The sequence below is a fragment of the Lepidochelys olivacea genome, assembly GCF_965140295.1.
Source record: "Lepidochelys olivacea isolate rLepOli2 genome assembly, chromosome: 27".
Classification (NCBI taxonomy): Eukaryota; Metazoa; Chordata; order Testudines; family Cheloniidae; genus Lepidochelys; species Lepidochelys olivacea.
Genome location: NC_140437.1, coordinates 13,066,898 through 13,079,813, shown reverse-complemented (window position 1 = coordinate 13,079,813; position 12,916 = coordinate 13,066,898). Strand labels below are relative to the sequence as shown.

Here is a 12,916-nt window from a genome sequence, read left to right as displayed (position 1 = left end):
GAGATAATTGAGAAGGCAGGTGTCGTTCAGCAGCCTTCCACATGGCAGACTCCTTGCTGTCCAGGCCAGGGGTCTCTGCTCTGCCCTGTTCACCCACTCCCATGACAGTGGGGCTGCAGAGGGTTCCTGGCACTGCCGCAGGGCCAGGGCCACCCAATCCCTGCAGGTGGAAGATGCAGGGCAGAGCAGAATCCCCTGGCCAGTATTCTGCTGTGCCAGGACTGCAGCCTTTCCTGCACCATGCACCTGCAGGGATTGGCTCCACTCACCTGCTCCCATGACAGCAGGGCTGCAGAGACTCCCTGCACTGTGGCAGGAGCCATTCAGCAGCAACGTGACCTCCCTCACAGCTGGGAGCACAGCTGCATCCGAGTCCTGGCCAGCGCTCTCCTCTATTATATGCACCTCTTGATTTTCCTTATCTCCTCTTCCCCCTCTCCCCCCAAATGAGAGATGAGGAAGGGATTTAGATAATGCAGGGGTTCAGATGATAGGGTTTGGGGAGCAAATACTCTCAGAACAAAAGCTTAGCAGAGACTTTCCTGGGCAGTGCCTAGCACCCTAAAGGGCCAGTCAGAGCTGGGATTTCCAGGTGCTACTGCAGTACAAAGAGAGAAGTGGCTAATGAGTTGAGGGCCTGCTGTGGAAGGCATCTTCAAGGGGCCTGGTTTTCAGAAAGCGCTGAGCACCCACTCTCTAAAAAAGTAGGCCCTTTAGAAATGGAGCCTTCACTGCGTCACCCAAAGTCATTAGTCACTTTTCAAGACATTGGTGTTTCTGTGCCTTCCAAGAACATTAGTGTTGGCAAAAATTCAGACACTCATGGTCATCGAAGTTCTCCCGCAGTAACGCTGCCTTTCTCCCACCCAGTCTTCTCCACCTAGATTGTAAGCTCCATAGGCAGAGATGGTCTCACACCATGCATATGTACAGAGTCTAGCAAAATGAGGCCCTAAATCTGTGATCTCGGTTGGAGCTCCAGTAATAAAGTGAATCCGAGGGATCTGACCGTGGCAGCCATTCAAATTTAAAAACTGGAGCAAGTAGGTACAGGACTCCTCCCTAACCGTATTAACTTAGTGCTTTGTATTCTGCTGCCACAACTAAAGCCGTCGATAGAATCGAGGTATCATTATGCACCTCGACTGCACTACACAGCAGGACTCTCAGACAGCAGTACGGACCGGCTTTCACGCAGGGCCCTTTTCTTTTTATGGTAGCTTTTAAAACACCCACCTTAAATACTTTTAAGAAGAACACTGCAGCATTGAGAATACACAATCTCTTACCTAATTATAAAAAGGCTAGTAAGTGTACTAAAAAATTCCTTTAATCACCATTATGTAGAAAGCTCTCAGTGTCACCACCGGGGGAGACAGAGCACAAAGAATTTCAGCTCTTGCATGAATGGATAGAAGGACTTTTCAGAACCACAAGGAAACTTCCTTTTAAGTCAATGTTCAACTCAAGATATTTTAATTATCCACATCACAACAGTGGTGTAAAGGAACCCTGATCACGGTAGGTGTTGTCCAATCATAACAGAGAGAGCCCCTACCCCAGTGAGCTCACAGGGGCTCAGGACAGCCAGAGAGGAGCTAACAAAACAGCTGAGCAAAAAAATCAAAGCTAGGTGATTTCCCTAACCAATGTCAGAACATTTTATACCAAGGCCAAGTTCTCTCATCTTGTCAGAAATATGGGGCCATGATGCGTAAGACCCATAGTCTGCTTGTGGCATTTACTTCTTGTCTCAGATTAGTATCCACGTCCCACCACTGTGGTAATGGTGGGGTGTTTTTGATGCTGTGGTTAGCTGCCCGCTAGGAACTGAACTCCACCATTTCACATAGGCCATGAGCTAGCAGATGAAAAGAACTCAGATCACATGAATGTGGACTGCATTCAGGCAGGACGGTTAGGAGAGTTTGCATTTTTCTCTTCTTAAGTGAAAGCTTCTTAACTAAACCAGATTTCCAACATCCCCACTCGGGTCTTTAAGTAAGGAGTAACCATAAGAAGTTCTCAACAGATATTGCATAGGGAACATACTAACTCCATTTAGGATAAACCAAGCACTTCAGTCTATACATGAAAGTCATTGTGCTTCTGGCACTCGACTTGAGAACACTCATTCCAGTTACTCTTCCAAGAAGGACGTCACAACCTGGGCATCCCTGTTAATCCATTCAAATGCAGGAATAATGGGGAGTGCTACCAGATCAAATCAGTAGGAATTCTACCCCGCCCCCCTTCACTCTGCACTGGCTGGAAAGAATACAGTGCAAGGCCATGATGAATCTGGCTCATTATTAGACAAACTGTCTCACCCTATAATCAGAGAAACTTTGCAACGAAGAAAACACCATTGCAAGGCCTGTAGCAGGACCCGAATGCAGATAACACACATGACTCTGTTGTCCATTTCAAGTTTGGGCCAAGAGATTCCAGAATCCCAAATTCAGCCCATTAAAAAGTTTTTATAGAAAGGTAGGTGCAAAAGGAAGGCATCCAGTGTGGCATAAATAAGGCAATTAGGCTGAAGCCCAGAGCATACTCCTGCCGTGGGCATCAGGGAGGTTACCGTAGGAATTGCACACGGCAGGGTAAAAGGGTTATCTTGCTGAGTAGCATTTCAGTTGGTTTTTGAAGTAGTGCAAAGATAGCTTAAATTGCACCTGTGCTTTGGTGTTGGTTCGGAACCTTTTATATTGGTCTTCTACCTTAGTCAGGTTGGGATCAGATGCGGGATTATGTGCTTGGTGACCGATAGAAACATCGCTGCAGGAACCGACAAGCAAGATGCCCAGTCCATCCATGAAAAATTCTGGAGAGGCAAAAAAAATGTAAAAGCAAAGTTAAGCGACCCTGCGTTTCCCCGAGAACAGCTGTGAAATTATTTTACAAGGCTCTGTTCAAGGGACACCATCATAGGACCTAACCATTCAAGGGACACCATCATAGGACCTAACCACATCAGCCACACCATCAGGGGCTTGTTCACCTACACGTCTACCAATGTGTATATATGCCATCATGTGCCAGCAATGCCCCTCTGCCATGTACACTGGCCAAATCAGACAGTCTCTACGCAAAAGAATAAATGGACACAAATCTGACATCAGGAATTATAATATTCAAAAACCAGTAGGAATACACTTCAATCTCCCTGGTCACTCAATAACAGACTTAAAAGTGGCAATTCTTAAAAAAATAAAAATAAAAAAAAAACTTCAAAAACAGACTCCAGTGTGAAACTGCAGAACTGGAATTAATTTGCAAACTGGACACCATCAAATTGGACCTGAATAAAGACTGGGAGTGGTTCAGTCATTACAAAACCTAATTTCCCCCATACTAATTTCCTCCTACTCTTACTCACACCTTCTTGTCAACTGTTTGAAATGGGCCACTCTCATTACCACTACAAAAGTGATTTTTCCTCCCTTGGTATCCTACAGTTAATTGAATTGTCTTGTTAGACTGACCTCCCACTTGGTAAGGCAACTCCCATCTTTTCATGTACCGTGTTTTTACACCTGCCTATTGTATTTTCCACTCCATGCACCTGATGAAGGGGGTTCTAGCCCATGAAAGCTTATGCCCTAATAAATTTGTTAGCCTCTAAGGTGCCACAAGGACTCCTCGTTGTTTTTTTCTTGATTTCAAGGCAGCCAGGATTTTACCCCTAAGTTCAGTACCTAGCTCTGCCGCTCACCTGCTTGGTGACCCTGGGCAAGTTACTTCACCTCTCTGGGCTTCCAACTCCCCTCCTGCCTCTCATCTATTTTAGACTGCAAGTTCTTCAAAGCAGGGACTTTTCTTACTACATACTTATACAGCTCCTAGAGCAATGGGTCTCCAGTCTTTGTTGGCACACTATAGTAATACACATACAATCATGCATTGCACAATGTTCGTTGTTAAAAGTATGGGTTATTAAACATCATTTAGCCTATTTTAAGTTTAATGATTAAATGTTTTAAGAAAATCAAGAGCAGCTGCTAATGCTTTATTTCAAACATCCATTTAGTTTAGCTGTGAAACAGGGTGTCATAGGGAGACCTGGCCCTTTAAGGGGACTACCTAGGGCAGGGCTGGGCAAACTTTTTGGCCCAAGGGCCACATCGGAATGCGAAACTGTATGGAGGGCTGGATAGGGAAGGCTGTGCTCCCACAAATAGCCTGGCCCCCACCCCCTATTTGCCCCCTCCCACTTCCCGCCCCCTGACTGTGCCCCTCGGAACCCTTGACCCATCCAACCCCTTCTGCTCCTTGTCCCCTGACTGCCCCCTCCTGGGACCCCCTGCCCCAAACCGTGCCCCACCCCCTCCAGGATCCCACCCCCTATCCAACCCCCTCCTGCTCCCTGTCCCCTGACTGCCCCGACCTATCCACACCACCGCCCCTTGACAGGCCGCCCAGGACTCCCACCCCCTATCCAACCCCCCCGTTCCCCGCCCCCTGACTGCCCCATAACCTCCGCCCCATCCAACCGCCCCCTGTTCCCTGATGCCCCCCGGGATCCCCCACCCCTAACTGCCCCCTGCTCCCTGTCCCCTGAGTGCCCCCCAGGATCCCCTACCCAACTCCCTCACAATGCCGCTCAGCGGCAGGAGCTTGCAGCCGTGCATGTGTGGGGGGCCCGGGGGTGAGCCTCCTGGGCCAGGAGCTCAGGGGCCGGACAGGACGGTCCCATGGGCTGGATGTGGCCTGCAGGCCGTCGTTTGCCCACTTCTGCTCTACATGGGTCTGCCCTGGCTTCATCTTCTCACCTCCTTTTCGTTTCTTTCTCCTTTGCCTGAGCTAACCTTCTGGGCCCTACCTACCATGCAGATGCACTTTAGTCCCTAAACACAGGGCTTTCTACATTCTTCATCTAATTAAAATCGAAGCATGTCTTTGCAGAGCATTAAGCAGAGAGCAGAACTCTCCGTGGAGCCATGGTTACAGGCAGCCCTAGGTCTAATCTAACTTGCTGAAACACTTTAGGGTAGGATTTTCAAAGGAATTTAAGGGAGTTGGGCATCTAACCCAACCAGCGGTGGGATTTTAGGTCAGGAGATCTAAAAGCTCTTTACAAAAGTTAAGCATTATCACTTCTGTTTCATAGAAGCCCCTCCCCTCCCAAGACTCAGAGACAGGATAGGACTTGCCCTCTACACTGCAGCTGGGAGGTGCAATTCCCTGCTCAGGGAGATTCGCACACAGTAGCGCCGATCAAGCTCACACACTGAAAACAGCGTGGCCAAGGCCAGCCGCCCAAGTACAATCTGTTGGAGATCCTAGGTATGGACTCGGGAGGCCAGCCCAAGTTACAGGAGTGCTAGCTTGGTCAGAGCTACCCCAGGTACGTCTACCCGAGCTAGGAATGATACCTTCCAGCCACAGTGAGGATACCCCCACAGAGCCTACCAGAGAGCTGGGAATAGAACCCAGGCGTCCTAGTCCATGTTCTAACCCTGGGAGAGGCCCCTCAGCAGCATTAGTGAAAGCAGAGAGCTGGAAGCCCCAAGACTGAAACAAAGGAAGGAAAAAGACAAACATGATAGCGTGAGAGAAAGCTTCTGTGGGGCAAGCCACAAGCGGCAGACACCGAGAGCCAGGCCTGCCGACAGCAATGCCGGGCCCCAGGGCAGAACAGTCAGTGGGCCCCCACAATCGCACAAGCCACGCCAGCGTGGACGTGGTCCGCCTGACATTTGGGCGGTGCTGCGCCTGTGCTGGCTGGTACCCAGTGAGCTGCTGACTGCGCTGCTGGGCGCGCTCTCTTGGCATGGCCAGGGCTTCCACATGCCCGCCGGTGGAGTTGCCAACTGTCTAATTGCGCAACCCCAAAGACCCTTGCCCAGCCCCTGCCCCTTCCCTGAGGCCACGCCCCTGCCCTGCCCCTTCTCCAACACCCCGCTCACTCCATCTCCCCCCCGTCGCTCACTCTCCCCCACCCTCACTCACTTTCACCAGGCTGGGGTTTGGGTGCGGGGTGCAGGCTATGGGAGGGAGTTTGGGTGTGAGGCGTGGGCTCTACTCTCCCGGGCCCTTGGGCAATTGCCCCCCCCCCCCCGTCGGCGGCCCTGCCGAGAGCTTGCTTGCCTGCACTCGGAGAAAGAGAGCGTGTGGCTTACCTGAATGAGCTACTCTTTGCAGAAGAGGGTCATAGCCGACGTGTCTGCTTTTGTCTGTATGGGCCAGGAAGAAGTTGACCACACCACTGGTGACCACGCAGTTGGGGAACCCTTCCAACTTGTGGAAGGAGCCGTATCTCAAATGCAGACAGCCGCTGTCGTCACCCTGATCATAGAGCAGCTGAAAACTGTAGGTGTTCCCATTCACGCTGCCTCCAACCTGGAGAGCAAGACCATCACCCACGTTTTTCAGTTATCGCTTTTCATCTCCTGGCAGACTCAAAGCCTGGGCTAACATCCGCTGATATCAACAGAAGCCCTTCCATTGACTGGCCCAACCCCCTGAACATTGTTACTGTTCTGCACAGTGGGAATCTCAACATGAACAAGCCCCAGTTTACAATAGCTTCTAGGTTCTTGTGAGCTGCTTGGAGCTCATTCCCTACGACATCGCGTTCTTGTTCCTCATACCACTGTCTGTGTTTATCAGCTCAGAAACTGGAGTGTTGTTTCCACTAGCGTGGTGTAGGTGCCGGTGAAAGCTGCTGGATTGGGATCACTAGAGAGACCAAAGTTCTGGGCCAAGATCAGACACGGCATATGCAGAAGCAGGACAATCCTCCCTCCCACCTAACCTAGAGACATACTATGGAGTCATGTCTCCATGGTACATTCTTTCATTGGCCCTACTGACAACACGGCCAATCTAATAAGCAGCCAAAACTGCACTGAGATCTACTCATTTCACACGGGGCACCAAATAGCTCTCATCAGAAACTTGTTACCCTTCACTAAGGATTTGGGTTGGATTTGAAAACATGACCAGAAGTTATAGGCCATCTGTTCCATAAATCCTCAGAACCATCCACTCTCTCAGGTCAGCTGTCACAGCCCAAGGTGTGGAAATATTTCCCAGAAACTCTAAAAAACTCTGAATCAAGAAAATACTTAATGGGATCAAAATCAGTTTCAACTGGCTTCAAAATGTTCTTATTGACCTAGGGTAAGTATTCTTTCTGGAGTTACGATCCAAGGTGAATGGGTGGTGAGGGAAGATTGTGATCCAGATTGGAGCTGTTTTTCCAAAATTGGCCAAGGAGAGTCCTGCTCTTGGCACAAACTGATGTCACTTTTCAAGAAGAGGATTTCTAGTGTTTGACCAAAACCAAGAATCCCATTGCAGAGGTAGTAAACTAAAGTGATCAGAAAGGCAGTTGCATCAGGCTTCCTGTTTACCAATACTGTGCCCTATCTGTTCACTTTTCTGCCTGCTATGAGGTTGTATAGAACCAAAACACAGAAAGGAGGCAGATACCCAGAACTAAGTAGTAAATATCCAGGGTCAAATGGTAATGCACCAATTTAAGATGGGCACATTTCTGAGAAGGTGAAACCAATCTGATGCATGAAGAAAGCCAAGTAACATAGATGAGAAACACACACCACTCTCAAAGAATATTTTGCCAGATAGCACTAACCTCTGGTGTGGTCACAGTCAATCTAAAAATCCATAAAAAATTTTCCCCATCATTTGAAAGCAAGTTTCTGGCATAATCTGATAAACAGAGGACTAAGACAGGTCTGCAGAGGAATACATTTTGAGAGCTGGAAGCAATATTCCTTTTCCCTCCTGACTAATGGCCAGATTTTCAAAGGCTCAGCACCCATTGTAACACTTGAGCTCTTTCAAAAAGCCCAGAACATTTTCCAAGGGTACAATTTTTTTGCATTTCTTACCATATCCAAGTTTGTTCTCTCCAGCACTTCCAATAGTTTCTCAATTTTGGTGTTTTCGGTGAATAAGAAGTCATCATCAACCCAGAGATAGTACTTGGTTGTGACCTGAGATATTGCAAGATTCCTTCCAGCAAACCAACCCTGGTAAACGGGAATCATCAAGACACAGAAGGGTAGGGTCAGAACAGCTTTATAAGAAGAAAAATTATATATATGCAAATACACACACACAAAGCTGCTTAGCTTTGTGCAAATCCCTTTTATCCAGAAACTATTCTGAAAAGGAGGGTCATCTGAACTACTGAATGAGAAATAGAACACCTTTGCAACAAGGAGTGACCTTATAGTAAGACAATCACTTGCCCATGTGATAGAAGAACCAGTATATAAGGATAGTTTAGCACTGGAAGTATTTACCTAAGGAGGTTGTGGAATCCCCATCTTTGAAGGTTTTTAAGAACAGCTTAGACAACCCCCTGGAAGGCATGGTCTAGGTACATTTGATATCGCCTCAGTGCCTGGGGTGGACTAGATGACCTCTTGAGGTCCCTTCCAACCCTACATTTTTACAATTGTAGGATTTTAATTCATTAGATCAGGTGATTTTTCTACAGGAGACTTCAGTCACCATCCTATAACATCTCTCTATTTGTATAATTCCCAGGGCTCTTCACATTCCTTATGGAGCCCCAAGGTTCCCTCATTGTCTCTCCTCCTTCTATCCCCACGTCGCAGCAAGCCCACTGCCAGCCAAGGACTGGGTGGGCCTGCCTCTGAAACTCGTTAATGAGCACCAAGAAAATCACTTTTGAGCAACATGGAGGCATGCCTTGTCCCATGCTGCCAGCCAATGGGGGTATTGAGAACAGACAGGAGCCTTAAACATTCATCTTTGATCTTTCATAGAGCATTACAGGCCAGTGAGCCAGTGTAACTATTTTTACAAAGCTTGAATAGTTACACAATAAGATGCTCCATTCACAAAATGTGCTGGACACCCACTATTCCCATTTATGTCAGTGAATGCTCAAGATGAGGCCAAAAATTCTGTATAGTCAACAACGTGTTGACTAAGTCCATGAAGATTAATGGGTTGGTAAACCACTAGGAACTGGATTTAGACCACTAACTCATCTCATATACCACTACGGTAGCTTAAGTTAAATTGCTGTGGTACCAGTGGTAAAGCCCATAGACTGACATGGAGAATTCAGTCCCCTCTGTCCCAGCTATCCTAGCTAAGCAACCTTGGCGCGAGGTCATGGAACAATAACTGGATATAAATTTGAACTGGTGGCCTACAGGTGAAAGATTCTATACAACACAAACAATCCCATGAGCCATTCCACTTCATTTCTTTGGGGGATGGAACTGACCACATAAGTCTTAAGAGTCCTTAGCAGACAGTGTGGTCCAGTGGATGGGGCATGGTGTTGAGATTGGGCCTCAGGAAACATAGGTTCTATTCCTGGGTCTGCTGGGTCACCTTCTCTTCTCTGTGCTTCCATTTCCCCTCCCACTTTTTGTCAGGCTCATCTACTTAGACTGTGAGCTCTTTGGGGCAAGGACTGTCTCTTACTATGTGTTCGTAGAGCTCCCAGCACAACAGGGCCCTGGTCTCAGCTAGGGACTGTATGTGCTAACATAATCCAAATGTTAATAAGAGATGGTATTTTCAAGAGTGCCTAAGTGTTTTAGGAACATAAATTCCATTGACTTACATTAGGATTTGCACTCCTAAAACACTTAGGCATTCTTGAAAATATCATCTCTTAGTAGCATTTGGATTATGGCGGCACATACAGGCCCCAACTGAGTGAAAGTCAATGGGATTTGTGATTCTAAATCACTTGGAGCTTTTAATAAATCCAATCCAAAAAGGTGTGTTATTTAGGATGTGGCCTCTACCAATGAACAATCCTTCTGTGAAACGCAGGCTGGAGGGCCTGGGCTGAGACTTGTCTACATGGCCAGTCCTGTGCAAGTGACAGACCTTTCCAAAAGGCATGATGTAATGCTCAATGTTCTCCCCGCTGATCTTCTCCGAGACTTCACTGTCATCGGCGACGATGATTTTTATGTCAGGGTAGTACTGTCGGATGCTCTTGATGAGGAGCCTAAGTTTGTGATAGCGCAAGAAAGTCTTCGTCGTGATAGTCACCAGGGAGCTGATCTTCCTATCTGTAATTGTAAACAGGGAAGTGACAGAGGCTTGTAACATTTTACGGCAGTTCTTTGCTTTTACTCACCATTCCTGAAAGATCTTACCTGCAGGAGGAAGGTGGGCATGTGGTTAGTAGAGCGAACTAGAACACAACAGCTGGGTTCTCTTCCTAGCACAGACTGCCACAGACCATGGGGAAGAGCAACAGCGCTAGGCCAACAACCGCTAGACTCTGAACAAGTCATCCTCTTTGTCCCTAAGTTGCCCTATCTGCAAAATGGAGGTAGGGACGTGGGGCATCCCACGGATTAGCTAGTGTTTGTGAAGTGCATTGAGATCCTCAAATGGAAGGCACTACACTAAGTGTTGTCGGAGCCAATCCAAGGTTTTCCCGGAATTAGAACGTTTAAAAAGGTCCGTTCATTCAGGGCTTTTCAGTGGACGTAACTTTGGAAGAACCTAACTGGACACAGAACATTAAGTATGATGCTGATGTATTTAGCCTTTGTCAATTACATACATTTTTGAATGGAGAGGCATCAGGAGACCGGAAAGACTTTAAGAAGCCCAGCATCAGGCCTAAAAGAGTAACTAACTTGCACCACAGTAAAGTCTGGAGTAAGGATTTACCATCAGCAATTGCCAGCTTGCTGGAGCCACTCCCTGACACCCCCTTAAAAGGGCAAAAGGGGTTTCCTACAGGGAGGTACTCAGAAACACTTACCTGCTCCAGGATCAAACAACTTTGGAAGGCCAGGCTGTCGGATGATCACAGGAAACTGAGCCACATGATGTCTGCTCTCGAAACTCACTTGGAAAACAAGAAAAGCAGAATAGGAAAGTTGCATCACTCATAAGTCTTCAGGTATTCTGGAGATCTTTGATGACACAGTGGAAACCTCCAAGTAAGAACCTTGATTGGAAATCCATTTGTTCCCTGGCAATGCTTTAGGCTGGAATAGATAAAAGTGGCCCCCCTGATTTTATATAGTGTTAAATGACCTTCCAGCCTCAGTGATGGAAAATGGACAAGTGGGAAGCCTAGAAAGAGTTCTTTGAAAGACCCCTTCTTCCACTGACTCAAAGAACTGGATAAATTTTTTTGACAAGTACCAGGAATTCTCCTGGCTTGGCAGTCTTGCTTCACCTCATGTGTAATTAGAAGCCAAAAAGACTGAAGCCCTGATTCACTAGGACGCAGGGCATTGAAGGGGGCTTTAGCTTCTCGAGGATGATGACTGACCTCACCAATCTCTGCCAAAGCTTTGAAAGAGACAGCTATGGAAGATGGCAGCATCCTGCATCTATTTCTCTGCTCATGCTGTGTTAAATAATGGGTCTTTCAGAAAGATTCCTTCTTGGAGGTAAAGTTAGTTTAGCAGATGCTTGAAAGTGGCCTAGTAACACTAGAGAAACTGATGGAAAACTGCCAAGGATGGGATGAAGAAATCGTCCAGTCGATACTCACTCATATCTACTGCAGTGAGCTGGTAGACCACACTGGTGTATGTGACATGCTCAAGGATGAAATTCAGCAGCTCCACATCTGAGGTCAAGATGATCAGCTCTTTCTCGCCCCGTCCACTCACAACATCGTCAGAGACATCAGCAAGTGTATTGAGGGTTCCCAGAGATGCTCGCAGGATCACCTGCGTTAAGTGCCGTGCGGCACGGAGGTGGAAATCTTAGGTGTCATGGTAAAATCACAAGGCTTCCCCTCTCCTCCCTCCCTGATCTGGGTCAATCACATGGCCATCTCTTTAATAACTGTCTTATTTAAAGGGAAAGAAGAGAGCTCTGACCCCACCACTATCCTCACCTGGTTTCACTAAAAAGATGACATCTCTGTGGAGGTCATTAAAACGGCAACCTTCCCACCCCCAATGTACGAGGTGGTTTGGAATAACCTGTACTGGCAGAAGCACTTTTATAACAGTATATCTCCATCTGCACTAGGGGGGGGTGTTGCTTTAACTATGCCAGCATGGAGCAGCAAAACTTGAAGGCTGCATCTACATGACAGACTTCTGCCGGTGTACCTATGTCAGCCAGGGGTGTGAAAAGCTGTGATCCCTGACCGACAGAGCTATGCCAGCAAAAGCCCCTAGCAAAGAAACAGTTCTACCATGGAATGCCCGCCTTTGCCATACAGCTGGTTTTGCTCAGGTGTATGAGATAAGTTATACCAGTAACATCACAGCTTTGCTGGTATAGCCATGTCTGCACTTGGACCACCTTGCCAGTATGCCTTACCATTATACCTATGCGGGTAGAGCATTCCGTGTGTAGACATGGCCTGAGCATAGACCAGCCCTATGTATTTGTATAGTGCCTGGCACAGTGGGGCCCCGATCTTCGTAAAGATCTCTAAGGATTTGTCTGTGCCTAGACTGCAGCTGGGATGATGCCTCCCAGCCCAGGTCGACGGACTCATGCTAGCTTCCCTCGAGCTAGCGCACTAAAGGTAGCAGTGTGGCATATTGTGGCACAGGTGGCAGCTCAGGCTGGATCCCGAGTCCAAGCCTGCCTGCCGCCCACCCACTCAGGTTGGAGCTCAGATGGCTAGCCTGACCTATCATCTATCCTGCAATGTCCACACTGCTACTTTTAGCACCCTAACTCCAGTAAAGCTAGTGAGAGTCTCTCTATCCGGACTGGGATTGGAGACATACCCAAATGCTACTATACTAATACAAGGCTGGGAAATCAAGCCCACCTTCGTAATAGAAGGAAAACCTCATGAGAAATGCACCTTTCATGCAGAGAGATCTCAAAGCATGTTACGCACTTGCCAAGGTAACCCTGGACTACAAACTTCCCTGCAACATCGTGAAATATACCTGGTACATTTCTTCAGTCACTCCATGCAAACCAAGCCCTTGAAGAACAA

General features: G+C 47.6%; 1 protein-coding gene across 2 annotated transcripts in view; it reads right to left on the bottom strand.

Moving 5' to 3' along the window:
- Window positions 1–458: 458 nt before the first annotated feature.
- LOC311513708 (beta-1,4 N-acetylgalactosaminyltransferase 2-like) overlaps window positions 459–12,916 on the bottom strand; it is a gene marked incomplete at its 5' end in the record, with an annotated part of 31,479 nt that continues 19,021 nt past the window's right edge. For both annotated transcript variants that reach the window (XM_084615716.1, XM_084615717.1), the window contains 7 exons: window positions 459–2,827; window positions 6,126–6,345; window positions 7,863–8,003; window positions 9,856–10,043; window positions 10,751–10,837; window positions 11,495–11,675; window positions 12,867–12,904. In XM_084615716.1, coding sequence (XP_084471842.1) covers window positions 2,616–2,827; window positions 6,126–6,345; window positions 7,863–8,003; window positions 9,856–10,043; window positions 10,751–10,837; window positions 11,495–11,675; window positions 12,867–12,904 — 1,067 coding nt within the window. In that variant the 3' untranslated portion in view covers window positions 459–2,615. The remainder of the gene's footprint in view (window positions 2,828–6,125; window positions 6,346–7,862; window positions 8,004–9,855; window positions 10,044–10,750; window positions 10,838–11,494; window positions 11,676–12,866; window positions 12,905–12,916) is intronic.